We start from the raw sequence: 25308 nt of genomic DNA, 5'->3' as shown, positions 1-25308 counted from the left end.
CAAACCAATACCACAATAAGTCATCATCTCACATCTGTTAGACTGGCTACTCTCAAAAAGACAAGGGCTAACGAGTGTTGGTGGGGGTGAGCGAATCACTGTGCATTGTTGGTGGGAATGTAGATTGGTACAGCTACTAGGGAAAACAGTGTGGAGTTTCCTCAAAAAATTAAAAGTAGAATTACCATGTGATCCAGCAATCCTACTTCTGGGTATTTATCCTAAGGAAGCAAAAACACTAACTCAAAAAGATATCGACAACTCCGGGTTCGTGACAGCATTATTTACAAAGGCTGAAACATGAAAACAATATCAGTGTCTGTCAAAGTATGAATGTATAAGGAAAATGATCCTATGTATAGAAGGGGAAGATTGGACACAACAGAAGAGAAAGGATTAGTAAACTTGAAGATAGCTCAAAATAAATCATTTAAACTGAAACACAAAGAGTAAAATATTAGGAGGGAAACAAAGAACACCTCAATGGGCCTGTGAGTTTAACACATGTGTGGTCAGGATTCCAGAAAAAGGGAGACAGAAAACAAAGTTGGAATAATATTTGAAGAAATTTTAATCAAAATTCCAAATTTGATCAAAAAAGAAACCCACAGACAGGAAATCCCAACCAGAAAAGAAAATACACCTACAAAGAAAATCACACCTACACACATCATAGTCAAACTGCTGAAAACCAAAGACAAAGATAAGATCTTATAGGTGCTGGGTCTTGAGAGATACAGATTCCTATTAGTATTGTATCCATCAGCGAGAGAGTAAAAAAAGCAAAATGTGGTGAGGGATTATTACTCAGCCTTAAAAAGCAAGGGAAATCATAAGACATGATACAACATGAATACATTTTCAGGACATTAATCTAATTGAAATAAGCCAATCACAAAAAGATAAATGTGGTGTGATTTCACTTAAGGGAGGAACCTAGAGTAGTGAAACTCAAAAACAGCAAGTAGAAGGTTGGCTGCAGGGGCTGGGAGAATGGGAAAAGGGAATTGTTTCATGGATGTAGACTTTGTTTTGCAAGATGAGAAACTTTTGGAGCCTGGCTATATAATGTAGAAAATACTTAACACTAATGAACTCTACACTTAAAAAATGTTAAAATGGGACTTCTCTGGTGGTCCAATGCTTAGGAATCTGCCTTCCAAAGCAGGGGATGTGGATTTCATCCCTGGTTAAGGAGCTGACTGTGGCTCAGACCATGAACTCCTTATTGCCAAATTCAGATTTAAATTGAAGAAAGTAGGGAAAACCACTAGACCATTCAGGTATGACCTAAATCAAATCCCTTATGATTATACAGTGGAAGTGAGAAATAGATTTAAGGGCCTAGATCTGATAGAGTGCCTGATGAACTATGGAATGAGGTTCATGACATTGTACAGGAGACAGGGATCAAGACCATTCCCATAGAAAAGAAATGCAAAAAAGCAAAATGGCTGTCTGGGGAGGCCTTACAAATAGCTGTGAAAAGAAGAGAAGCGAAAAGCAAAGGAGAAAAGGAAATATATAAGCATCTGAATGCAGAGTTCCAAAGAATAGCAAGAAGAGATAAGAAAGCCTTCCTCAGCAATCAATGCAAAGAAATAGAGGAAAACAACAGAATGGGAAAGACTAGAGATCTCTTCAAGAAAATTAGAGATACCAAGGGAACATTTCATGCAAAGATGGGCTCAATAAAGGGCAGAAATGGTATGGACCTAACAGAAGCAGAAGATATTAAGAAGAGATGGCAAGAATACACAGAAGAACTGTACAAAAAAGATCTTCACGACCCAGATAATCACAATGGTGTGATCACTGACCTAGAACCAGACATCCTGGAATGTGAAGTCAAGTGGGCCTTAGAAAGCCTCACTATGAACAAAACTAGTGGAGGTGATGGGATTCCAGTTGAGCTATTTCATATCCTGAAAGATGATGCTGTGAAAGTGCTGCACTCAATATGCCAGCAAATTTGGAAAACTCAGCAGTGGCCACAGGACTGGAAAAGGTCAGTTTTCCTTCCAATCCCAAAGAAAGGCAATGCCAAAAAATGCTCAAACTACTGCACAATTGCACTCATCTCACACGCTAGTAATGCTCAAAATTCTCCAAGCCAGGCTTCAGCAATATGTGAACCGTGAACTTCCAGATGTTCAAGCTGGTTTTAGAAAAGGCAGAGGAACCAGAGATCAAATTGCCAACATCCACTGGATCATGGAAAATGCAAGAGAGTTCCAGAAGAACATCTATTTCTGCTTTATTGACTATACCAAAGCCTTTGACTGTGTGGATCACAACAAACTGTGGAAAATTCTGAAAGAGATGGGAATACCAGAACACCTGATCTGCCTCTTGAGAAATGTGTATGCAGGTCAGGAAGCAACAGTTAGAACTGGACATGGAACAACAGACTGGTTCCAAATTGGAAAAGGAGTTCGTCAAAGCTGTATATTGTCACCCTGTTTATTTAACTTACATGCAGAGTACATCATGAGAAATGCTGGACTGGAAGAAACACAAGCTGGAATCAAGATTGCCGGGAGAAATATCAATAACCTCAGATATGCAGATGACACCACCCTTATGGCAGAAAGTGAAGAGGAACTAAAAAAACCTCTTGATGAAAGTGAAAGAGGAGAGTGAAAAAGTTGGCTTAAAGCTCAACATTCAGAAAACGAAGATCATGGCATCTGGTCCCACCACTTCATGGCAAATAGATGGGGAAACAGTGGAAACAGTGTCAGACTTTATTTTTCTGGGCTCCAAAATCACTGCAGATGGTGACTGCAGCCATGAAATTAAAAGACGCTTACTCCTTGGAAGGAAAGTTATGACCAACCTAGATAGCATATTCAAAAGCAGAGACATTACTTTGCCAACAAAGGTTCGTCTAGTCAAGGCTATGGTTTTTCCAGTGGTCATGTATGGATGTGAGAGTTGGACTGTGAAGAAGGCTGAGCGCCGAAGAATTGATGCTTTTGAACTGTGGTGTTGGAGAAGACTCTTGAGAGTCCCTTGGACTGCAAGGAGATCCAACCAGTCCATTCTGAAGGAGATCAGCCCTGGGATTTCTTTGGAAGGAATGATGCTAAAGCTGAAACTCCAGTACTTTGGCCACCTCATTCGAAGAGTTGACTCATTGGAAAAGACTCTGATGCTGGGAGGGATTGGGGGCAGGAGGAGAAGGGGACGACAGAGGATGAGATGGCTGGATGGCATCACTGACTCGATGGACGTGAGTCTGAGTGAACTCCGGGAGTTGGTGATGGACAGGGAGGCCTGGCGTGCTGCGATTCATGGGGTCGCAAAGAGTCGGACACGACTGAGTGACTGATCTGATCTGATCTGATCTAGGCTTCCCTGGTGGCTCAGACGGTAAAGCGTCTGCCTGTAATGTGGGAGACCTGGGTTTGATTCCTGGGTTGGGAAGATCCCCTGGAGAAGGAAATGGCAATCCACTCCAGCACACTTGCCTAGAAAATCCCATGGACTGAGGAGCCTCATAGGCTACTGTCCATGGGGTCACAAAGAGTCAGACAGGACTGAGCGACTTCACTTTCACTTTCACTTTAGGCTTCCCTAGTGATTCAGACAGTAAAGAATCTGCCTGCAACGCAGGAGACCCGGGTTCAATCCCTGGGTTGAGAAGACCCCCTGGAGGAGGGCAAGGCAACCCACTCTTGAATTCTTGCCTGGAGAATCCCACGGACAGAGGAGCCTGGAGGGCTATAGTCCAGGGGATCAGAAAGAGTCAGACATGAGTGAGCTCCTAGACTTACTGGACATGTTGAATCTAGAATTCTTGGTGAGTGCATCCACATTGATAAGTCTGGTCCCATCGAGTTTTGTAATTTGTCCTGTTTGGTCAATGCCCTTGTTATCCATTCCAAGCATCTTGTGTACGTGAGTTGGGAGAATCCTGCATTCTTTTGGGATATACTTTTTCTCTTCCTGGAGTAGGTTTTGTGATTCACTCTAGGCCATGTAGAAATTTATTTTTAAAAATGTTTTATTTGGAAATAGTTTCAAACTTACAGAAAAACTACAAGAATAAAAATTAAAATTATCTCAATACCTGTTAGAAGTAGAATTGTGTCCCCCCAAAACAGACATAGAATGCTGGAACAACTATGGATGGAGGTTCATGACATCGTACAGGAGACAGGGATCAAGACCATCCCCAAGAAAAAGAAATGCAAAAAGGCAAAATGGTTGTCTGAGGAGGCCTTAAAAATAGCTATGATTAGAAGAGAAGCTAAAGACAAAGGAGAAAAGGAAAGATACACCCATTTGAATGCAGAGTTCCAAAGAATAGCAAGGAGAGATTAAGAAAGCCTTCCTTAGCGATCAATGCAAAGAAATAGAGGAAAACAATAGAATGGGAAAGACTAGAGATCTCTGCCAAAAAATTAGAGATACCAAGGGAACATTTCATGCACATGGGCTCAATAAAGGACAGAAATGATATGGACCTAACAGAAGTAGAAGATATTAAGAAGAGGTGACAAGAATACATGGAAGAACTACACAAAAAAGATCTTCACGACCTAGATAATCACAGTGGTGTGATCACTCACCTAGAGCCAGACATCCTGGAATTCGAGGTCAAGTGGGCCTTAGGAAGCATTTCTACGAACAAAGCTAGTGGAGGTGATGGAATTCCAGTTGAGCTGGAAAAGATGATGCTGTGAAAGTGCTGCACTCAGTATGTCAGCAAAGTTGGAAAACGTAGCAGTGGCCACAGGAATAGAAAAGGTCAGTTTTCATTCTAATCCCAAAGAAAGGCAATGCCAAAGACTGTTCAAACTACCGCACAATTGCACTCACCTCATACGCTAGAAAAGTAATGATCAAAATCCTCCAAGCCAGGCTTCAACAGTATGTGAACCGTGAACTTCCAGATGTTTAAGCTGGATTTAGAAAAGGCAGCAGAACCAGAGATCAGATTGCCAACATTCATTGGATCTTTGAAAAAGCAAGAGAATTCCAGAAAAATATCTACTTCTGCTTTATTGACTATGCCAAAGCCTTTGACTGTGTGGATCACAATAAACTGTGGAATATTCTGAAAGAGAAGGGACTACCAGACCACCTGACCTGACTCTTGAGAAATCTGTATGGAGATCAGGAAGCAACAGTTAGGATTGGACATGGAACAACAGACTGGTTCCAAATAGGGAAAGGAGTACATCAAGGAGTACTGTCACCCTGCTTATTTAACTTACACACAGAGTACATCATGAGAAACACTGGGCTGGATGAAGCACAAGCTGGAATCAAGATTGTTGGGAGAAATATGAATAACATGACACCACCCTCATGGCAAAAAGTGAAGAAGAACTAAGGAGCCTGTTGATGAAAGTGAAAGAGGAAAGTGAAAAAGTTGGCTTAAAACTCAACATTCAGAAAAGTAAGATCATGGCATCTGGTCCCATCACTTCATGGCAAATAGATGGGGAAACAGTGGAAACAGGGACAGACTTTATTTTGGGGGGCTCCAAAATCACTGCAGATGGTGACTGCAGCCAAGAAAAAGACGCTTGCTCCTTGAAGGAAAAGTTACGACCAACCTAGACAGCATATTAAAAAGTGAAGACATTACTTTACCAACAAAGGTCTGTCTAGTCAAAGCTATGGCTTTTCTAGTAGACATGTATGGATGTGAGAACTGGACTATAAAGAAAGGTGAGTGCTAAAGAATTGATGCTTTAGAACTGTGGTGTTGGAGAAGACTCTTGAGAGTCCCTTGGACTGCAAAGAGATCCAACCAGTCCATCCTAAAGGAGACCAGTCCTGGGTGTTCATTGGAAGGACTGATGCTGAAGCTGAAACTCCAATACTTTGGCACCTGACGTGAAGAACTGACTCATTTGAAAAGACCTTGATGCTGGGAAAGATTGAAGGTGGGAGGAGAAGGGGATGACAGAGGATGAGATGGTTGGATGGCATCACCGACTCAATGGACATGAGTTTGAGTGAACTCCAGGAGTTGGTGATAGACAGGGAGGCCTGGCGTGCTGCAGTCCATCGGGTTGCAAAGAGTCATACACGACTGAGCAACAGAACTGAACTGAACTGAACTGAAGACAAATACTGGATTGGCCAAGAAATTTGTTCAGGTTTTTCTGTTACATCTTTTGGGAAAACCTGAACGAACTTATTGGTTAACCCAGTATTTAGTTGGAGACCTTTCAAAATTAGTAAGTTTGCTAGAAAATAGCTAGAAGTCTTATGTTAAACTGGCAAAAAGTCAGAGGCATTCTAAATTAATTGGCATCTAAATTATAGCCTGCCCTAGTTCCCTTATTTAGCCCCTAGCTTTCACTAGAGAACTGAAGACTCAAGAACAGGTACACAGCTTTGTTTTGGTTTCTGTTTTGTAATCCTAGACCCAAAACATAGTGTTTAATGATTAATCAGTCATTTTTGCCATATGCTTCCCTTGTGGTTCAGCTGGTAAAGAATCTGCCTGCAATGCAATGCAGGAGACCTGGGTTCCATCCCTGGGTTGGGAAGATCCCCTGGAGAAGGGAACGGCTACCCACGCCAGTATTCTGGCCTGGAGAATTCCATGGACTGTATAGTCCATGGGGTTACAAAGAGTTGGACACGACTGAGCGGCTTTCACTTCACTTTGCCATTTGAAAACCTTACACAATTTATACATGCAAATCTATGAAATAATGAAAAAATGTTCAAGCCCTCAATTTTTTTTGATCTTCACTTTATTCCATAAAAATTATCAATTTCATACCTTCTTCTTTTCTACAAAGCCAACAGAATTCTATCATCAAGCAATCCATCCCGGCCTACAGAGTGAACAGAAAAGCAGGCTGTTTCTGTGTATAATCACAGGACATGAAACAGCTTTAGGAACCATAATGCTTTCTAAAGCGCTAGTACAGTTCAGGTATGGAGGAGCTGAGGGGAAAGCAGTGGCTCTTACCTAAAGATATCACTGAGGATGCTAATGAAACAAAACCAAGTTTTTAAAATTTGGGGTAGGACTTCCGTGGTGGCCCACTGATTGAAAAAAAAAAATGCAGGGCACTAAGGTTCAATCCCTGGTCCAGAAAGATTCCACACGCCAGGAAGTAACCAAGCCTATACGCACTGTAACTCCTGAGTCTGCAAGCCTAGAGCCAGTGCTCCACAAGGAGAGAGTACCCCGGCTCCTGGCAACTAGAGAAAGCCCAGCGCAGCAACGAAGACCCAGCGCAACCAAGAATAAATAATTTTTTAAAATTAGGGGTAAGTGGGGAGATACTAAAGTTGCCGTTTGTAGAATGGTACCTGTGAGCAACATAGCAAAACAAAAGAATCCCAACCTTGACAGATTCGGTAAGGTTGGCGCTTTACATGGTGTTGCAAGGCCTGGTCCTCTTGGGGCTTTCCTCTAAAACTAACTTGATAATTCACCACTAACTTTACAATTGTTTTTCAGTTATTATAATTAGGAAGTACCTATATTAGGCTTCACACATAACCATAGCATTGCCTGAGAAAAATACACAACCTGAAGTTGCTAGTTAAATTGTATTCAGGGACCTTATTGGGGACCACAGCCCAGGAGATGGCCTCCAGCTCTGCAGAACTGCTCCAAAGAGCTAAGGCAGGCGTCAGGATATACAGGAGTTTTTGCTGAAAACAAAACAAAACAAAACAAAAAAACAAAACACATTGTTAGACCCAAGACTCTGGGCTCATTGAAATTACTCTTCAGATACACATCTTTAGTAGGGACAGTATGCTTTTTTTTCTCCATCCTAAATGCCCCTCCTGGGGCACGAATATAAGTCCGGCTGGGGGTACTGGCAGACAATATGCATTGTTTATCGGAATGGCAGGCGACATCCCCTGTCCACAATAGTGATGTATATATTCATATTTATTTAACATATCTATAACTTTTCCATGTATGAAGTGTATAGTAATTTTTTTTTTTCAAACAGATCAGTTTTGAATCCCTAACCTTGGTTTTAAACCCAAAATATCAGTGGTACTAGAACTTGCTTAAACTTTCGTATATAGACCCTGGATTGAAAACCAAAGGAAGGTTCACAACCCAAATTTTGGCACATTCTTCCTGTTCGGCAAATAAATACTGCTTCCCCCGGTTCCTAAGTGCGGCTTCCCTTCCCGAGAGCACGGGAGACTGTTTAGTTTTGATCTGGCGAAAATGACATCGATCCCGGCTGGAATGGATAATTAAAACAGCTACTTTCTGCAGGTCATAGGTCCCTAACACTGTAAACCCGGGGCGCCAACAGGTATAAACGACTCAGTAGCTCCCAGCCCGCAGCCAAGCACTGGCAAAGCGGTCACGCTGCAATAGCTCAAGAAACGCTCGCGGGAGAAACCAGAGAATAAAGGCGCGGCGGCAGTGACACGTGGCCGAGCGGAAGGTCCTAACAAGCAGCCCGATCGCCGCCGGGACCGCGGGACCACAACCCGCGCAGACCTTTGGGAGCGTCCACTCCGCCGGTGACCCCCGGCCGAGGGGCTCCTGGCACCGCCCTGGGCCCACCCCCGTCTTTCCGGCGTCTTGTGGCCGCCCGGGCTGCGAGCGCGCAGGCTCCTCGGGGGCACGGGGGTTGCGCCCCGAACCTGCGGACAGGCTCCCGCTGCTCCGCGGCCTCGGAGATCGGGACGCTCCCGGGGAGCTGCCCGCCCGAGGCCCCGCCAGGCGCAGGCGCGGAGGCCGCCCGCAAACCCGGAAGCGCTCGGTGCGTCCCGCGCCGGCGTAGTAGCGGCCCCGGCGGCGGCCAGGCCCGCGGCATCCCCCGCCCCGAGGTCCGGCGGGCTCGGGCCGCGTCATGTCCGCCCAGGGCGACTGCGAGTTTCTGGTGCAGCGAGCCCGCGAGCTGGTGCCGCAGGACCTGTGGGCCGCCAAGGCTTGGCTCATCACGGCGCGCAGCCTCTATCCGGCCGACTTCAACATCCAGGTGAGGCCGGGCGGGCGTGCGGGGGGCGCGGCTCCCACTGACTTGCGCCCCCCAGCCTCCCATCCTCCCCGAGAAGCCAGCCTGGGGACTCCGGGTCCGGCTGGCCGGGCTGGGGCCACGGGAGCCTCAGCTGCCCTGCAGCCGGGCCCGCGCCGGGTGCCGCGGGGGAAGGGCTGCCCGCGGGGGCGGAGGCGGGATGGGGGTGTCCTGGGTGCCTGCGCGGGCGAGCTGGGGCGCGGGGTGCTGACCACAGGAGCTCACCTGGGCGGTGGCTGTGTGAGGGGGGGAATGCCGCGGGTCTGCAGTCACCGCCGCTGTGCGTAAAGGTATCAGAGTAGCATGAACCGCAGAAACCTACACACCGTTCCCGGGAACCCGATGATGAAGGCGGCGGCCTATTGGGCGCCGGCGACCTCGGATCCCGTGCCTGCACTAACCTGGGCCCGGGTTGTGAGCGACCGAGCCCTGAGGCTTCATTGACCGGGTGTTGCCCGACCCTAGGACCTCCAGGGGCCGGACGGGGCGGGCTCTGAGGGTCTGTGTCGCCAGGTGATGCTCGACCTTAGGACCTCCAGGGACGGGGCGGAATGAGGGGGTGGGGGCCTCTGATGGTCAGTGTCAGCAGGTGGTGCCAGATCCTAGGCCCTCCAGGGGTGGGGACGGTGGAGGAGCAGGCCGGGAGCGGGGCAGAGGGCCTGACCCCGCCCCGGCTGTGTTGCAGTATGAGATGTACACCATCGAGCGGAATGCGGAGCGGACGGCCACCGCCGGCAGGCTGCTCTACGACATGTGAGTGGGGAGCTGCCCCGACCTCCTGGGGTGGGGAGTTGATTTCTGTCTGTCGAAGAGGGAGTTGCGGGGAGGTCTGAAGTTCTGCGGGTCCGGTACCTAAAGCGTACTTTTTCATGGGTCTAGGCCTTCCGTTAGCTGCAGAGAAGTCTAACTAGGTCTTGTTCTTGTTAAAACTCTTCTATTCAGTCATTTATTTTGGAAATAATACACGCTCTTCTCAGAAGTTTAGACAGTACTGAAGCATAGAGAATAATGAGTGGAAGTCCCTCCTGGCCTCAGCACACACAGCACACATGAGTAGGTTCTGGGGGAGCGGTGGCCGCAGTGAGCGCTACTGCTCACCCACCGCGATGGACCCTTTTCCAGGTCAACATGTAAAGATCTGTTTAGTTCTTTTTCACGTCTGCAGAGCATTTCACCCCTCTTTTATTGGGGGACATTTAGGGAGCTTCCAGCTTGTTGAGATTATATTCAAGAGTGTCAGAAAGTAATTTTGTACTCAGGTTTTGGTGTTTTTCTTTAGATTCTTCAACATAGGTTTGCATAGTCAAAGGGTGCGTGGATTTTAAATTTTGATGTACTATCAGACTGCTTTCCAAAAAGTGCCATTCCTGTTTACATCTCCATGGCCAGTGTGTAAAAGTGTTGCTTTCCCATAGCGTTGCCAGCACTTGGATATTATCAGTCTTTCCATCAGCTGTTAATTTTCACCAGTGCCACAGGAGAAAGGGCTTCCCCAGTGGCTCAGCAGTAAAGAATCTGCCCACAATGCCGGAGATGTGGGCTCGATTCCTGGGTTAGGAAGATCCTCTGGAGGAGGGCATGGCAACTCACTCCAGTATTCTTGCCTGGAGAATCCAATAGACAGGGGCGCCTGGTAGGCTACAGTCTATAGGGTCGCAAGAGAGTTGGACACGACTGAAGTGACCATGCACTCATGCGCAGGAGAAAACAGCATCTTGCTATTTTTAAAAACGTGTGTTCAGTATATTACTAGTAAGACTGAGTATCTTTTCAAATGATATTTGGCTATTTGTATTTTTTCTATGATTTGCCTTTGCCCATTTTTTCTTTCTGAATGTTGAGCTTTAAGCCAACTTTTTCACTCTGCTCTTTTACTTTCATCAAGAGGCTTTTTAGTTCCTCTTCACTTTGTGCCATAAAGGTGGTGTCATCTGCATATCTGAGGTTATTGATATTTCTCCCGGCAATCTTGATTCCAGCTTGTGCTTCTTCCAGCCCAGCGTTTCTCATGATGGACTCTGCACAGAAGTTAAATAAGCAGGGTGAAAATATACAGCCTTGACGTACTCCTTTTCCTATTTGGAACCAGTCTGTTGTTCCATGTCCAGTTCTAACTGTTGCTTCCTGACCTGCATATAGGTTTCTCAAGAGGCAGGTCAGGTGGTCTGGTATTCCCATCTCTTTCAGAATTTTCCACAGTTTATTGTGATCCACACAGTCAAAGGCTTTGGCATAGTCAATAAAACAGAAATAGATGTTTTTCTGGAACTCTCTTGCTTTTTCCATGATCCAGCAGATGTCGGCAATTTGGTCTCTGGTTCCTCTGCCTTTCCTAAAATCAGCTTGAACATTTAGAAAATTAAGATCATGGCATCTGGTCCCATTACTTCATGGGAAATAGATGGGGAAACAGTGGAAACAGTGTCAGACTTTATTTTTTGGGGCTCCAAAATCACTGCAGATGGTGATTGCAGCCATGAAATTAAAAGACGCTTACTCCTTGGAAGGAAAGTTATGACTAACCTAGATAGCATATTGAAAAGCAGAGAAATTACTTTGCCAACAAAGATCTGTCTAGTCAAGGCTGTGGTTTTTCCAGTGGTCATGTATGGATGTGAGAGTTGGACTGTGAAGAAAGCTGAATGCCGAAGAATTGATGCTTTTAAACTGTGATGTTGGAGAAGACTCTTGAGAGTCCCTTCGACTGCAAAGAGATCCAGCCAGTCCGTCCTAGGGGAGACCAGTCCTGGTGTTCATTGGAAGGACTGATGCTGAGGCTGAAACTCCAATACTTTGGCCACCTCATGCTAAGAATTGACTCATTGGAAAAGACCCTGATTCTGGGAGGGATTGGGGGCAGAAGTAGAAGGGGATGACAGAGGATGAGATGGCTGAATGGCATCACTGACTGGATGCACATGAGTTTGGGTGAAATCCGGGAGTTGGTGATGGACAGGAAGGCCTGGCGTGCTGCGATTCATGGGATCGCAAAGGGTCGGACTGAGCGGCTGAACTGAACTGAACTGATTTTTTCTTTGGGGAGGTTTTTTTTTTCCTTGTTTGCTTTTCAGGAGTGCTTTACATATTATGGTCATTTGTCTTTTCGCTTGTTATAAAAGCTTAAGTCTATTGTAAGGACCCTCATTTTTCTTAGTTTTTATTTTTATATCTTTATTTTGGTTTGGTTTATCTATGTATTCACTTGGGATAAAGAAAAATGTGTTTTTCTGTGATGCTACTGTTTTTACTTTCTTTTTTGGATGCTATATAGAATCTGACATTTTAATTTAATGCATTCGTTTTTAAAAATAGGTTTGTGAATTTCCCAGATCAGCCGGTGGTGTGGAGAGAGATCAGCATTATTACCTCAGCATTAAGAAACGATTCACAGGATAAACAAACCCAATTCTTAAGAAGTAAGAGCAAAGTGATAACGTAATAGTGTATAACTTACTACTTCCAGAATGTCAAATTGTCTGTAGTAATTTCACACAAAAAAAGCCACATCTGTGGTATTGGTACCCATGTATGTATTTTGTTCTTGGCCTCTACAGATGTCACTTGGTCCCTTGAGCATTTGCTTAGAACCCTTTAAATTTATTAATGGATGTGGATATTAGCCTGGGAACTGAATATATTTTCACAGATTCTGCAGTAATCAGAAAGCATATGTAGATTATGCAGACCTCCACAGAACAGGAGAGAATCTTTTAGTAATTTATGACCTTTCTCATTGACCTTCATTCTGTGTTGGGTGCCATAGCCAATCCAATATTTCAGATTCTGGACGAAAAAGGAAGTAGATGGTTCACGCCATTTCAGCTGATGTGCATGCTTTTTATCTCAGCCGGCAGCAAGCACTGTTGTGACCCTTCCCAGACGTCATTCTTCTCTTCTAGATCCAGTGCGGCCTCCAGATATTTCGCGGTCATTCCACAAACATCTTATGCCCAACACCCTGACCTGGAAGCCTTCCGGGTTGTGGGTGAAATCCGCAGTAGCAGTTCTTTTACTTAATGAATCCCAAAGATACTTCACTTATATACTAAGAAGCGGTTCTTCACTCAGTATATCCCATTCTGTGCATGACGACGCCTTCTGTCCTCTTTCGATTCTGCATTTTCTTTCTGAAAGACTTCACAAAGTGAAATGTATTGTGTACAGGTTTATTTGAAACTCTTCCTGGGCGAATCCAGTGTGAAATGTTACTGAAGGTTACGGAACAATGCTTCAACACTTTGGAACGTTCAGAAATGCTGCTTCTACTTCTGAGACGCTTCCCTGAAACCGTGGTGCAACATGGGGTAAGATAAAGTTGATCACTGGAGTCACAAGTGTGTTTAAGAGCTAGAGTGTGTATATTATTCTAAAGTAGATTATTCTCATTCCGAGGAGTGCCAGGAAAGATTGAACTCAAATCAAAGGAATCCTTGTTGGTAAAGCTAGAAGGATGTCACTGTTACCGGACTCTGAAATTCCAGTAGAAATTGTCTTAGCAGAGTAAGGAAATAAGCACCAAGCATGACAGTGCTTTTATTGTTGTTGCTCTTGTTCAGTCGCTCAGTCGTGCGCGACTCTTGGAACCCCATGGACTGCAACACCCCAGGCTTCCCTCCTCCATTATCTCCCGGAGCTCGCTCAAACTCATGTTCACTGACTCGGTGACGCCATCCAACCGTCTCATCCTCTATCATCCCCTCCTCCTCCTGCCTTCAATCTTTCCCAGCATCAGGGTCTTTTCCAGTGAGTCCGCTCTCATATCAGGTGGCCAAAGTGCTAATTATTTTCAATTTGTAAAGTATAGTAGAGTTTTTTAAAATAATCTATTTCATAGTTTTCAACTCTGTGTTTGAATTTAAAGGCGCGCCATAGTTGGTAGTGTGAACGGGCACATTCTTCACATGGCTGTGCCGTGTGGTCACTTTTTTCCCTGCTCTGCCCTTTCCTCATACGTCCAGTCGTTACTGAGTGTTGTTGGCAGACACTAGTCAGCGTGCGGTCGCTCCTGGAGGTGGACAGCATCCTGCTTTGCAGCTGCGTTCGTCACTTCCCATCGCCTGTAATGGAGAGCTGGGCTTCAGATGATTAACTCTTAATTCAAACCCTTTGGCTTATTCTTTCTGGCTCCACTTTCCTGGCTGCTGCCCCGGTTAACCTTCTCTGTATCTCTGTGTGTTAGTTTCAAGGGGCTGCTGTAACAAAGTACCAGAACCTGGGTGCCTTAAAACAACAGGAATGTATTCTCTCACAGCCCCAAATCAAGGCATGGCCAGGGCCGTGCTCCCTGTGAAGGCTTGGGGAGGACTCGTGCCCACCTCTTCCTGGCTCCCGGGGCACCAGCAATCCTTGTTGTTCCTTGGCTCTTGGCTTCATCATCCAGTTCCCACCCCTGTTGTCATCTGGCCATCTTTTCCTGTTGTCCCTGTGTCTGTGCACGACCTTATAAAAACACCAGTCATTGGATTACGACCCACCCTGATCCCGAATGACTTCATCTTAACTGATTACCTCTATGAAGACCTTTTTTATAAGATAAACATGCGAGATCACATCCTGACGTTCTGAGTGGACATAAATTTTGCAGGGGGCAATGTTCAACCTAGAGTCCTCCCTGACTTTAACTTCGGGCCTCGTGTAATCATTCACAGGGTAACCCCTCCTCTCACCCCATGTCATCAGGTTGCAGGGAAGACAGTGTGGAGGTCTTGGTGGGTTTGTGCAAGCCAGCTCTCCACTGGGCTAGGGTGTCAGAATGGGACGGTGGCCTGCAGACCCAAACCGCTCTGTCCTACCTAGTCCAGGCTGTGCGACTGGCTACTCCTGGCAACTCTTGCAAGTGCAAAGTTTTGTCTACATAATACATCTTGGTGTAGGGAATAAAGTCAGTTTCCGAATTTCTTAGAAAAATCTCTTCATCTCTGTTATCATTCTGTCTAACTCCAGTGCTTCCATTAAGTTTTTTAGACATTTGATTGGTGTTTTAATTTTACTGGTTCAGAGGAGAATAAGATGACAGATGAACGTGGGATTCCCTTCCGGGCAAGGTTGCTGATGGATTCTCTTGTTTTCTAGCCTTTAAATTGAGAATTCTTGTTTCTCAGGGAAGTTTGAATATACAAACTATGTTGTAAATCAGTAAATCAGATGCACTGTTTCTTCCTGTAATTCGGACATCTGAAACTTAACACGTTTAAATGATGAGGTGTGTTTTGAAACAGGTTGGCCTTGGGGAGGCACTCTTAGAGGCTGAGACTATTGAGGAACAAGAATCTCCTGTCAACTGCTTTAGAAAATTATTCGGTAAGAAAAATTGCATCTCGTATTAATTCCTTATGCTCAGTAAAATGTGCTGGGGGTGTCATTTCAGAAATAAGGTCATTTGTAGAAAGCAAAGGAATTCTTCATATTGTGGGATTTAAATCCTTGTTAATTTTTTTGGTTCAGAAAGCATTTTAAACAACTTCTAAATTTTTGTTATGTGATAGTTAATACCTCTGAAAGAATACATGTAACCATGTATTGGGGTGTGAATAATAAGAAATAATAATAAACACCTGTCACTCATGATGTAACGTCTTCGTCTCCTTGCTGACTCCGTCCACTAGCGTCCCTCTACATTGCAGTTTTCAAATAACTGTGCCATAAGGGAGTTCTTTTCTTCCTATCTACTCTTGGCCAAGTGAACTAAAAACTAAACTTGGTTTTTGCCAGAACCCAAGAGCAGCCAAACAGCTTAATCAGTTTTTCCTCGTTTTTCCTTCTCAACAGTGTGTGATGTCCTTCCGCTAATAATTAACAACCACGACGTTCGGCTGCCTGCCAATTTGCTGTATAAGTACTTAAACAAAGCAGCTGAGTTTTACATAAATTATGTTACTAGATCGACTCAGATAGAGAATCAGCATCAAGGTAAGTGGGAATAGCTTGCAATTTATTTTTTTGTCCTTTTTCATTTTGTAAAATTTCCAGCTCAGAAATCCCTCAGTGTTTTGATTATTCTCCTCTGGATATGTACCAGTTTGATAGTCTTTTTAAAAGAGGGTTCCTAGAAAACAAACACTACGCTTAAGAGAGAAGACTTTTCTGGAACCAGCTTTACCCCTCGATTGAAAGAGTGAAGCTGCTGAACTTGTAAGGTTAGCTTCGTACGTGGACCCAGCTCACAGGTCCCTTCCTGCTCCCCCAGGGGTGGACACAAGCGTGTTGAGGTTCTGTGTTCTTGCCTCTTGCATGGGAAGTCAGACCTTTTTTTTCTCTATTAAGTACCAGCCACATAAAGAGTAAGTAGTGAGGCATCCATGGCGGTCCAGTGGTTAAGACGGCACTTCCAGTGCAGGGGGTGAAGGTTCGATCCCTGGTCGGGGAACTGAGATCCCACATGCTGCGGGGCATGGCCAAAAATAAATAATAAAGGCTTTTTTTTTTTTTTTAAGTAAGTAACATTAATTAATTGTAAACTTTTTTTTTTTTCACATCTCAGGTGCTCAGGAAACATCTGATTTAATGTCACCGAGCAAACGTAGCTCTCAGAAGTACATAATAGAAGGGCTGACGGAAAAATCGTCCCAGATTGTGGACCCTTGGGAGAGATTGTTTAAGATTTTGAACGTTGTTGGAATGAGGTGTGACTGGCAGATGGATAAAGGAAGACGGTAAAAACGCGTTCATTTCCAAGACTGCACAACAAATCATTTGATAGCATAATCTCTAAAAAAGTAAAATACTTTTTTCTAGAAGCATATAGTATGTGGGTATACCTCTGTCAGGGGCAGTTCTGTAACTCTCAGTATTTATGCAGGAGTGTAGTTTTTTACTTCATTAAAAGATTCCCAGGGGAAGCATGGTCTCTTAAGGTGCTGTTGAGTCTGAGCTCTCCTTGGTGCTTAGAGGAAGGAGAACCTACTTGGCACATTCGTGTCAGGAGCTCTTGTCCTGATGCTGCTCTGATTCAGAAGGGGAATTTGCCTCCATCTGTAGACAGTGGAGAGTAATTCTACCTACCCAGAGCCACATCCGGTAGTTGTAACGGTTCTAGGCGCGCTTTTCCCTCGTAGACGTTTTGCTGACAAGCTCAGAGTAATTAAATAATTTGTGTTGTCCTTCATCTTTCAGAAGCTATGGTGACATTTTGCATAGAATGAAGGATCTCTGCAGATACATGAACAACTTTGATAATGAAGCTCATGCAAAATACAAAAACCAAGTGGTTTATTCCACGATGCTGGTCTTCTTTAAGAACGCATTCCAGTATGTCAACAGCATACAGCCGTCTCTCTTCCAAGGTTGGTTTAAGAATTTTAGAGTGTCCCGGACCACTGGCTTCGTTGAGGGTGGTGAAGACGATGAAAATATTCACCTTAACATTGTTCTTGGGTCCAAGTAACTGCCAGTGCTTTTATGAGTTGTTGGTTTTTATGTATGTTTTCACTAAAAACTTCTGTATCAAAGGATGCGTGGTATTCGAAACTAAATGCAGATATTGAATGCCTCTTTTTAAAAAGCAGCAGATGTAGCAGAGTGTTGACTTAGGTTTCACAGTAAATTCTCAACAGACAAAGATTTTTAAAAAATAATATGTATGCATATCAAGTCTAGAGAATGTGAAAAATAGAAATATCACAGGGTGAAATACCCAAGATGCTTCCAGTCTAACATAACTCTCAATTTTGCATATTGCCTATAGTATTTCGTACATTTAGATTATCTTATATGTTAGATTATCATATATTTAAATAATATATGTGTATCTTTGTAGTTTTTCTGTTGTTGGTAGTTCTGTGCTTTGTGATCATTGTAAAAAACTTGGTAAATAACGTAAGAACAAACACAAAGAAGAAACTTGCTTTGTCCACCGAGAGAGACGTTTATTAACAGTCGGGTGTATACCTGCACAGTTTTTATTTCTGTATATGTTTGCTTATTTGTTTAGCTAATTGAGACGATAGTGATCATATTTTCACACGGTACTTGAGTAGGTTTCCTCTGGTATTAAGTACTCTCTTCCTCCCGCATTGTAAGTGTCGATCTTTCCGCTCCATCCGCAGGTCCCAACGCCCCGAGCCAAGTCCCGCTGGTTCTCCTGGAGGACGTATCGAACGTGTACGGTGATGTCGAGATCGATCGCAGTAAGCACATACATAAGAAGAGGAAACTAGCCGAGGGAAGAGAAAAACCCATGGTAATTCTCTCAGATATAATTATTAGCGGATGACATGTTTACGGTTTGCTAGCAACAGGTCACCTTGGTCACTGCCTGCTCCCTGCTCCCACCCCGGCGCCCACAGCGTCTTCCCTTTTTGTAACGTGAACCAGACGTCTCTTCGGTCACTGACGGCTTCCCTCCACTCTCAGAATAAAATCCCAACCCTCTCCTTTGGCTTCAGAGCAGGCATGAGCAGGCCCCCGTGCTGCAGACCCTCCGGCCGCCTGCGGCCCCTTCCCGGCCTCCGCCCAGCTCACGGCCACCCCTCTGGGTCCCGCCACTCATCGCTCAGCCTGGATGTGCTCCCCGCTGAGGCTGCCTCCGAATGGAGGAATGGCCCTCCGTTTTCTCTCTCTCTTCCTGTATTTTAATTCTGTGTGGCCCTTAGTGAGGTCTGTTCTTAAGTCTTTCCTGGTTGGTTGCCTTGCTGTCCGTGTCTCTTTACCGGAGCACAAGGTCTTTGGGGCTGTCAGCAGCATCTGTCTTGCCCACCCCGTGTCCTGGGCCTTTGGTGCCAGGGGGCTCCACTGTGCCCTCCCCGGGGTGGGTGGGTCCAGGCCTGGGACAGCTGTTGAGTGTCCTGGCCCTCACCTGTCGTGTGCGAACCAGCAGGCTCTGCTCACACGCTCCAGACCCCAGTGCGCCCCACCTGATATGGGTCCAGCCAGCTCTGTCTGTCACGTTGCAGCAGGGAACACACAGATTATATGTTCATATGTTAAGGGCCCTGGAGGCCCGTGAGCTCAGCTCACATGTCTGTTTTATTCAGTGTTTGTTTTTTAGTAACCCAGCATCTAAAACTTGGGCGCTTTCTCATCACAATCCAGATGGACGTCCCTTTACTGGTTGATGTCTTGTGACGCTGGTCCCTGGGGGCGGCCACCCCTGGAGTGGGGTGGACGTTCTGCCCGAAGCCCGAGTGCCTGCTCACGTGATCGGCCAGGCGACTGGAGGTGGGGGCGGGGGAGGGTCCTCCTGCCTGCACACGCTCGTGTGCTTTCCCCGTGGTCAGGACTCCGGCCTCAGAGTCTCCTCTCAGAATGTGCTTTTGTGTTCCTGTAAATTCTACAGACCATCTGGAACTCCATACTGACCCCCTGCATCTGAGGTCCCTTCCGTAAACCCCTGATCTCATTTTGAGGCAGGAACGTATTCCATGAGCTCCGACCCCCTGCATCTGAGGTCCCTTCTGTAAACCCCTGGTCTCATTTTGAGGCAGGAACGTATTCCATGAGCTGCCACAGCAATGAATGCACTGCTCGTGTTTCTCTGTCTCACTAGATTGCCCACCTGTGAATGGGAGACGACCCTGGAGAGCCAGGATGCCTGAGAGATAGGTTTTGGTTTTGAAAGAGATTGAGGAGCGTGTCATCACTGAGGGGGATAAGGAGATGAAGCTAAAGAGTATGAGGCGGGGAGGGTCCCTGGATGTCAAGGAATGCGGAGAAAGGTGGGGAGTGGGAGGGGAGTGCCTTTTTTTCTGAGATTCGCTTAAGGAGTAGAACTTTTCTTTTTAACTACAGTTGATTTACAATGTTATGTTAGTCCAGAGGTTCCATCCCAGGTTTTATACGGTACTGAATATAGTTTCCTGTGCAATATAGTGGGTCCTTGTTGGTTATTCTATGTATAGTCGTATGCATGTGTGAACCCCAACCTCCTGATGCATCTCCCCCACTTTCCCCTTGGTAACCATAAGTTTTCTGTGTCTGTGAGTCTGTCTTGTAAATAACTTGTGTCGTTTTTTAGACTCCACGTACCGGCGATGTCTTCTAGTGTTTGTCTTTCTCTGACTTGACTTCACGTGGTGTGATGATCTGCAGGTGCATCCACGTTGGTGCGGCGTTACTTCATTCACACACGCTCTAGTGTGCGTGTGTGCCGCGTCTTTTTCTTTATCTGCTCACCTGTGGACGGACACTTAGGTTGCTCTGTGTCTTGGCTGTTGTGAATAGTGTTGCAGTGAGCGTTGGGGTGCATGCATCTTTTCAGGTGGAGGTTTCTCCAGATACATGCCCAGGAGGGGGATTGCTGGATCATACGGCAGTTCTGTTTTTAGTCTCTTAAAGGAACCTCCATACTGACTGCCATAGTGGGTGCACCGATTTGCATTCCCACCAGCAGTGTAGCAGGGTTCCCTTCTCTCCACACCCTCTCCAGCATTTATTGTTGTAGACTTTTTGATGATAGCCATTCTGCCTGATGTGAGGTGATACCTCATTGTCGTTTGGTTTGCATTTCTCTAATAATTAGCATTGTTGAGCATCTTTTCATGTGCCTGTGGGCCATCTGTATGTCTTCTTTGGAAAAATGTCTTTTTAGGTCTTCTGCCGGTTTTTTGATTGGGTTGTCTGTTTCTTTGATATGAATTATACGAGCTAGCTGTATATTTTGGAGATTAATCCCTTATCGGTCCCACTGTATACAGATACTTTCTCCCAGGCCATTGGCGGTCTGTCTGTTCTGTTTATGGTTTCCTTTGCTGCACAAAAGTTTATAAGTTTGATTCGGTGCCATTTGTTTATTTTTGCTTTTATTTCTTTTGCCCTGGGTGACTGATCTAAGAAAATATTAACTGTGATTAATGTCCGAGAATGTTTTGCTTATATTCTCTTATAGGAGTTTTATGGCGTCATGTGTTTATATATGTCTTTAGGCCGTTTAGACTTTATTTTTGTGTATGGTTCAAGGGAGAGTTGTAACTTCATTGATTTACACGTACCTGTCAAGTTTTCCCAACACCATCGCTGAGGAGATTGTCTCTTCCCCACTGTATATTCTTCCCGCCTTTGTTGAAGGTAACTGGCTGGAGGCGTGTGGGTTTATTTCTGGGCTCTCCGCTCGCGTTCACTGAGCCGCATGTCTGCTTCTGTGCCGGTACCAGGCTGTTTTGTGCTACAGCTTTGTAATATTGGCTGCAGCCTGGGAGGGTATGCCTTCAGCTTTATTCTTTTTCTTCGAAATTGCTTTAGCAATTCTGGGTCTTTTGTGGTTCCATATAAATTTTAAGATCATTTGTTTTAGCCCTGTGAAAAATATCATAGGTAATTTGATAGAGATCACATTAAATCTGTAGATAGCTTTGGGTAGTGTGGCAATTTTAACAATAGTAATTCTTCCATTCCAAGAACATGGGATATCTTTCCATTTCTTTGAATCATCCTCACTTTTCCTTTATCAGAGCTCCCAACATACAGGTATTTCACCTCCTTTGTTAGGTTTATTCCTACGTTGCTGGGGTTTTTGTTTTTGGTATGATTTTAAATGAGATTCTTTTTTTAACTACCTTTTCTGATATTCCATTGTTAGTGTAAAGAAATGCAACAGATTTCTGTCTATTTATCTTGTATCCTGCTACCTCGCTGAATTTGTTAATTAATAGTTTTTGTGTGCAGTCCTTAGGGTTTTCTATATATTGAGTATCATGTCATCTGCATACAATGACGGTTCTACCTCTTCCATTCCAATTTGGATGCCTTTTATTTCTCTTTCTTGTCTAATTTTTATAGTTAGGATTTCCAGTGTTGAATAGGTGTGGTGAGAATGTTGCAAATGGTCTTGTTCCAAATTTAAGTGGGAAAGCTCTCAGTTTTTCACCATTGAGTATTATATTGGCTGCGGGTTTGTTGTAAATGACTTTTATTACATTTGAGATATGTTTCCTCTATACCCACTTTGGTGAGAGTTTTCATCAAGAATGGACATTGAGTTTTATCACATGCTTTTTCTGCATCTGTTGAGATGATCATGTGGCTTTTGTCTTTTCTTTTGTTATGTGTATATTACGTTGATTGATTTGCATATGTTGAATCATCCTGTGACCCTGGGATGCATCCAGCTTGGTCATGGTGTATGATCCTTAATATGTGTTGTTGCATTCGGTTTGCTTGTATTTTGTTGAGGATCTTGCATCTGTATTCATCAAAGACACTGACTTGTAATTGTCTTTTTTTGGAGTGTCTCTGGTTTGGTATCAGGGTGATACTGGCTTCCTAGAATGACTTTGGGAGTGTTCCCTCCTCTTCAGTGTTTTGGAGGAGTTTGAGAAGGATAAGTGTAAGTTCTTTTTTGTATGTTTGGTAGAATTCCAGAGTGAAGTCATATGGTCCTGGACTTTCGTCTTCAGGGAGTTTTGTGGTTTTGTTTGTTTGTTTTTTTTTTTTTTTTTTACAAATTCTATTTCACTTCTAGTGATCAGTCTGTTCAAATTGCATTTGTTCTTGATTCAGCTTTGACAGGCTGTATGTTTCTGGATGTGCGCCCATTTCTGTAGGTTGTGCAATTTGTTGGTGTGTATTCATGCCAACAGGATGTCTTCATGGTATGTTCTTAAGGTTTTTTGTCTTTCTGCTATACTGGTTGATATTTCTCGTCCTTCATTTCTTGTTTATTTGGGTCCTCTTTTTTTCTATTTAGTGAGCCTGACTGAGCTTTGTTCTTTTTTTTAAATGAGGATTGGATATATTTAGCTGAAATATACGTACTTTTTTTTATTGAAGCATATTTGATTTACAGTGTTGGATTCATTTCTTCTGTACAGCACGTTGACTCAGTTACACATATTTTTTCAGATTCTTTTCCAGTATGGTTTATCACAGGATATTGAATAGAGTCCCCTGTGCTGCACAGCAGGACCTTGTTGTTGATCTGTCTCCTGTATGTGACAAGCATCTGTCAGTCCCACACTCCGGTCCTTCCCTCCCCCAGCCTCTCTCCCGACAACCCAAGTCTGTTTTTGTTTCATAGACATGTTTATTTCTATGTATTTTTTAATGATCTCAGTGGGGTAAAAATCTACAGGGAGAATTTAATTTGGGTCATTGAATTAATAACAATGACTTTGGTGGAATAAAAGATTCAAGAAATTTTCAGGAAAATTAAGTGGAGTTGTTTTACCTTGTTTTCAGCAAAAAGTCTGACCATGCTCAGTGGTATTTACAATAGTGGCCTTTCCCCGAGGCCCTCTTCTTTATTCATTATATTATTTGAGATGAAAAGCAAGTTACAAATCTTTACTATTAAATAAAATGAGTAAGTGCAGACAAAAGGACTCCTAGCCAGATGCCTTGCACTGGGTGACTGTTGGAGAAGGTATATGCAGTGAACAGAAGCTCACTTTTAATAAGTCAGTTTCTCTCAGTTATTTCTCAGAAGACTCAGGCTTTAATTTTTATTCCACTGCACAACAAACTGTTTTTTGGAAGCAAATTAAATAATGTCACCTATTGGAAAAAAGTAAACTATAAAATAGGTACTACTTAATTAAGCTGTATCCCTAAACATAATAATGTAAGTTTTGGCTTTTATAGCATTAATATGTTTTTAAGTTATTAGAAGTTATAAGTATGTAGCTTTACTCTGAAGCTGCCATAACCTTAGTATTTTATCCTTACAATTTTATCATCAGAAAACCATAATTTTATTTTTTTTAATTTTTTTTATATTTTATTTTATTTTTAAACTTTACATAATTGTATTAGTTTTGCCAAATATCAAAATGAATCCACCACAGGTATACATGTGTTCCCCATCCTGAACCCTCCTCCCTCCTCCTTCCCCCTATCATCCCTCTGGGTCGTCCCAGTGCACTAGCCCCAAGCATCCAGTACCGTGTATCGAACCTAGACTGGCAACTCGTTTCATATATGATATTATACATGTTTCAATGCCATTCTCCCAAATCTTCCCACCCTCTCTCTCTCCCACAGAGTCCATAATACTGTTCTATACATCAGTGTCTCTTTTGCTGTCTCGTACACAGGGTTATTGTTAGCATCTTTCTAAATTCCATATATATGCGTTAGTATACTGTATTGGTGTTTTTCTTTCTGGCTTACTTCACTCTGTATAATAGGCTCCAGTCTCATCCACCTCATTAGAACTGATTCAAATGTATTCTTTTTAATGGCTGAGTAATACTCCATTGTGTATATGTACCACTGCTTTCTTATCCATTCATCTGCTGATGGACATCTAGGTTGCTTCCATGTCCTGGCTATTATAAACAGTGCTGCGATGAACACTGGGGTACACGTGTCTCTTTCCCTTCTGGTTTCCTCAGTGTGTATGCCCAGCAGTGGGATTGCTGGATCATAAGGCAGTTCTATTTCCAGTTTTTTAAGGAATCTCCACACTGTTCTCCATAGTGGCTGTACTAGTTTGCATTCCCACCAACAGTGTAAGAGGGTTCCCTTTTCTCCACACCCTCTCCAGCATTTATTATTTGTAGACTTTTGGATCGCAGCCATTCTGACTGGTGTGAAATGGTACCTCATAGTGGTTTTGATTTGCATTTTTCTGATAATGAGTGATGTTGAGCATCTTTTCATGTGTTTGTTAGCCATCTGTATGTCTTCTTTGGAGAAATGTCTATTTAGTTCTTTGGCCCATTTTTTGATTGGGTCATTTATTTTTCTGGAGTTGAGCTGTAGGAGTTGCTTGTATATTTTTGAGATTAGTTGTTTGTCAGTTGCTTCATTTGCTATTATTTTCTCCCATTCTGAAGGCTGTCTTTTCACCTTGCTAATAGTTTCCTTTGATGTGCAGAAGCTTTTAAGTTTAATTAGGTCCCATTTGTTTATTTTTGCTTTTATTTCCAATATTCTGGGAGGTGGGTCATAGAGGATCCTGCTGTGATGTATGTCAGAGAGTGTTTTGCCTATGTTCTCCTCTAGGAGTTTTATAGTTTCTGGTCTTACGTTTAGATCTTTAATCCATTTTGAGTTTATTTTTGTGTATGGTATTAGAAAGTGTTCTAGTTTCATTCTTTTACAAGTGGTTGACCAGATTTCCCAGCACCACTTGTTAAAGAGATTGTATTTAATCCATTGTATATTCTTGCCTCCTTTGTCAAAGATAAGGTGTCCATATGTGCATGGATTTATCTCTGGGCTTTCTATTTTGTTCCATTGATCTATATTTCTGTCTTTGTGCCAGTACCATACTGTCTTGATAACTGTGGCTTTGTAGTAGAGCCTGAAGTCAGGTAGGTTGATTCCTCCAGTTCCATTCTTCTTTGTCAAGATAGCTTTGGCTATTCGAGGTTTTTTGTATTTCCATACAAATTGTGAAATTATTTGTTCTAGCTCTGTGAAGAATACCATTGGTAGCTTGATAGGGATTGCA

At 43.7% G+C, this 25308-nt stretch overlaps 1 protein-coding gene across 8 annotated transcripts in view; it reads left to right on the top strand.

Annotated features, from left to right (window-relative positions):
• Window positions 1-8745: 8745 nt before the first annotated feature.
• The window catches only part of INTS10 (integrator complex subunit 10), a 33497-nt gene continuing 16934 nt past the window's right edge, over window positions 8746-25308 (top strand). For 5 of the 8 annotated variants that reach the window (XM_005226122.4, XM_005226121.4, XM_024986295.2 and 2 more), the window contains exons 1-9: window positions 8746-8945; window positions 9667-9734; window positions 12294-12397; window positions 13146-13285; window positions 15200-15281; window positions 15750-15890; window positions 16462-16633; window positions 17094-17263; window positions 18026-18159. In XM_005226122.4, coding sequence (XP_005226179.1) covers window positions 8817-8945; window positions 9667-9734; window positions 12294-12397; window positions 13146-13285; window positions 15200-15281; window positions 15750-15890; window positions 16462-16633; window positions 17094-17263; window positions 18026-18159 — 1140 coding nt within the window. In that variant the 5' untranslated portion in view covers window positions 8746-8816. The remainder of the gene's footprint in view (window positions 8946-9666; window positions 9735-12293; window positions 12398-13145; window positions 13286-15199; window positions 15282-15749; window positions 15891-16461; window positions 16634-17093; window positions 17264-18025; window positions 18160-25308) is intronic. The other 3 variants (NM_001099061.2, XM_024986296.2, XM_024986297.2) reach the window with 3 other exon arrangements.

The sequence above is a fragment of the Bos taurus genome, chromosome 27 (genome assembly GCF_002263795.3).
Source record: "Bos taurus isolate L1 Dominette 01449 registration number 42190680 breed Hereford chromosome 27, ARS-UCD2.0, whole genome shotgun sequence".
In the NCBI taxonomy this organism is placed as follows: domain Eukaryota; kingdom Metazoa; phylum Chordata; class Mammalia; order Artiodactyla; family Bovidae; genus Bos; species Bos taurus.
Note: the sequence above shows the minus strand (reverse complement) of the source record. Positions and strands in the feature narration are given on the sequence as shown.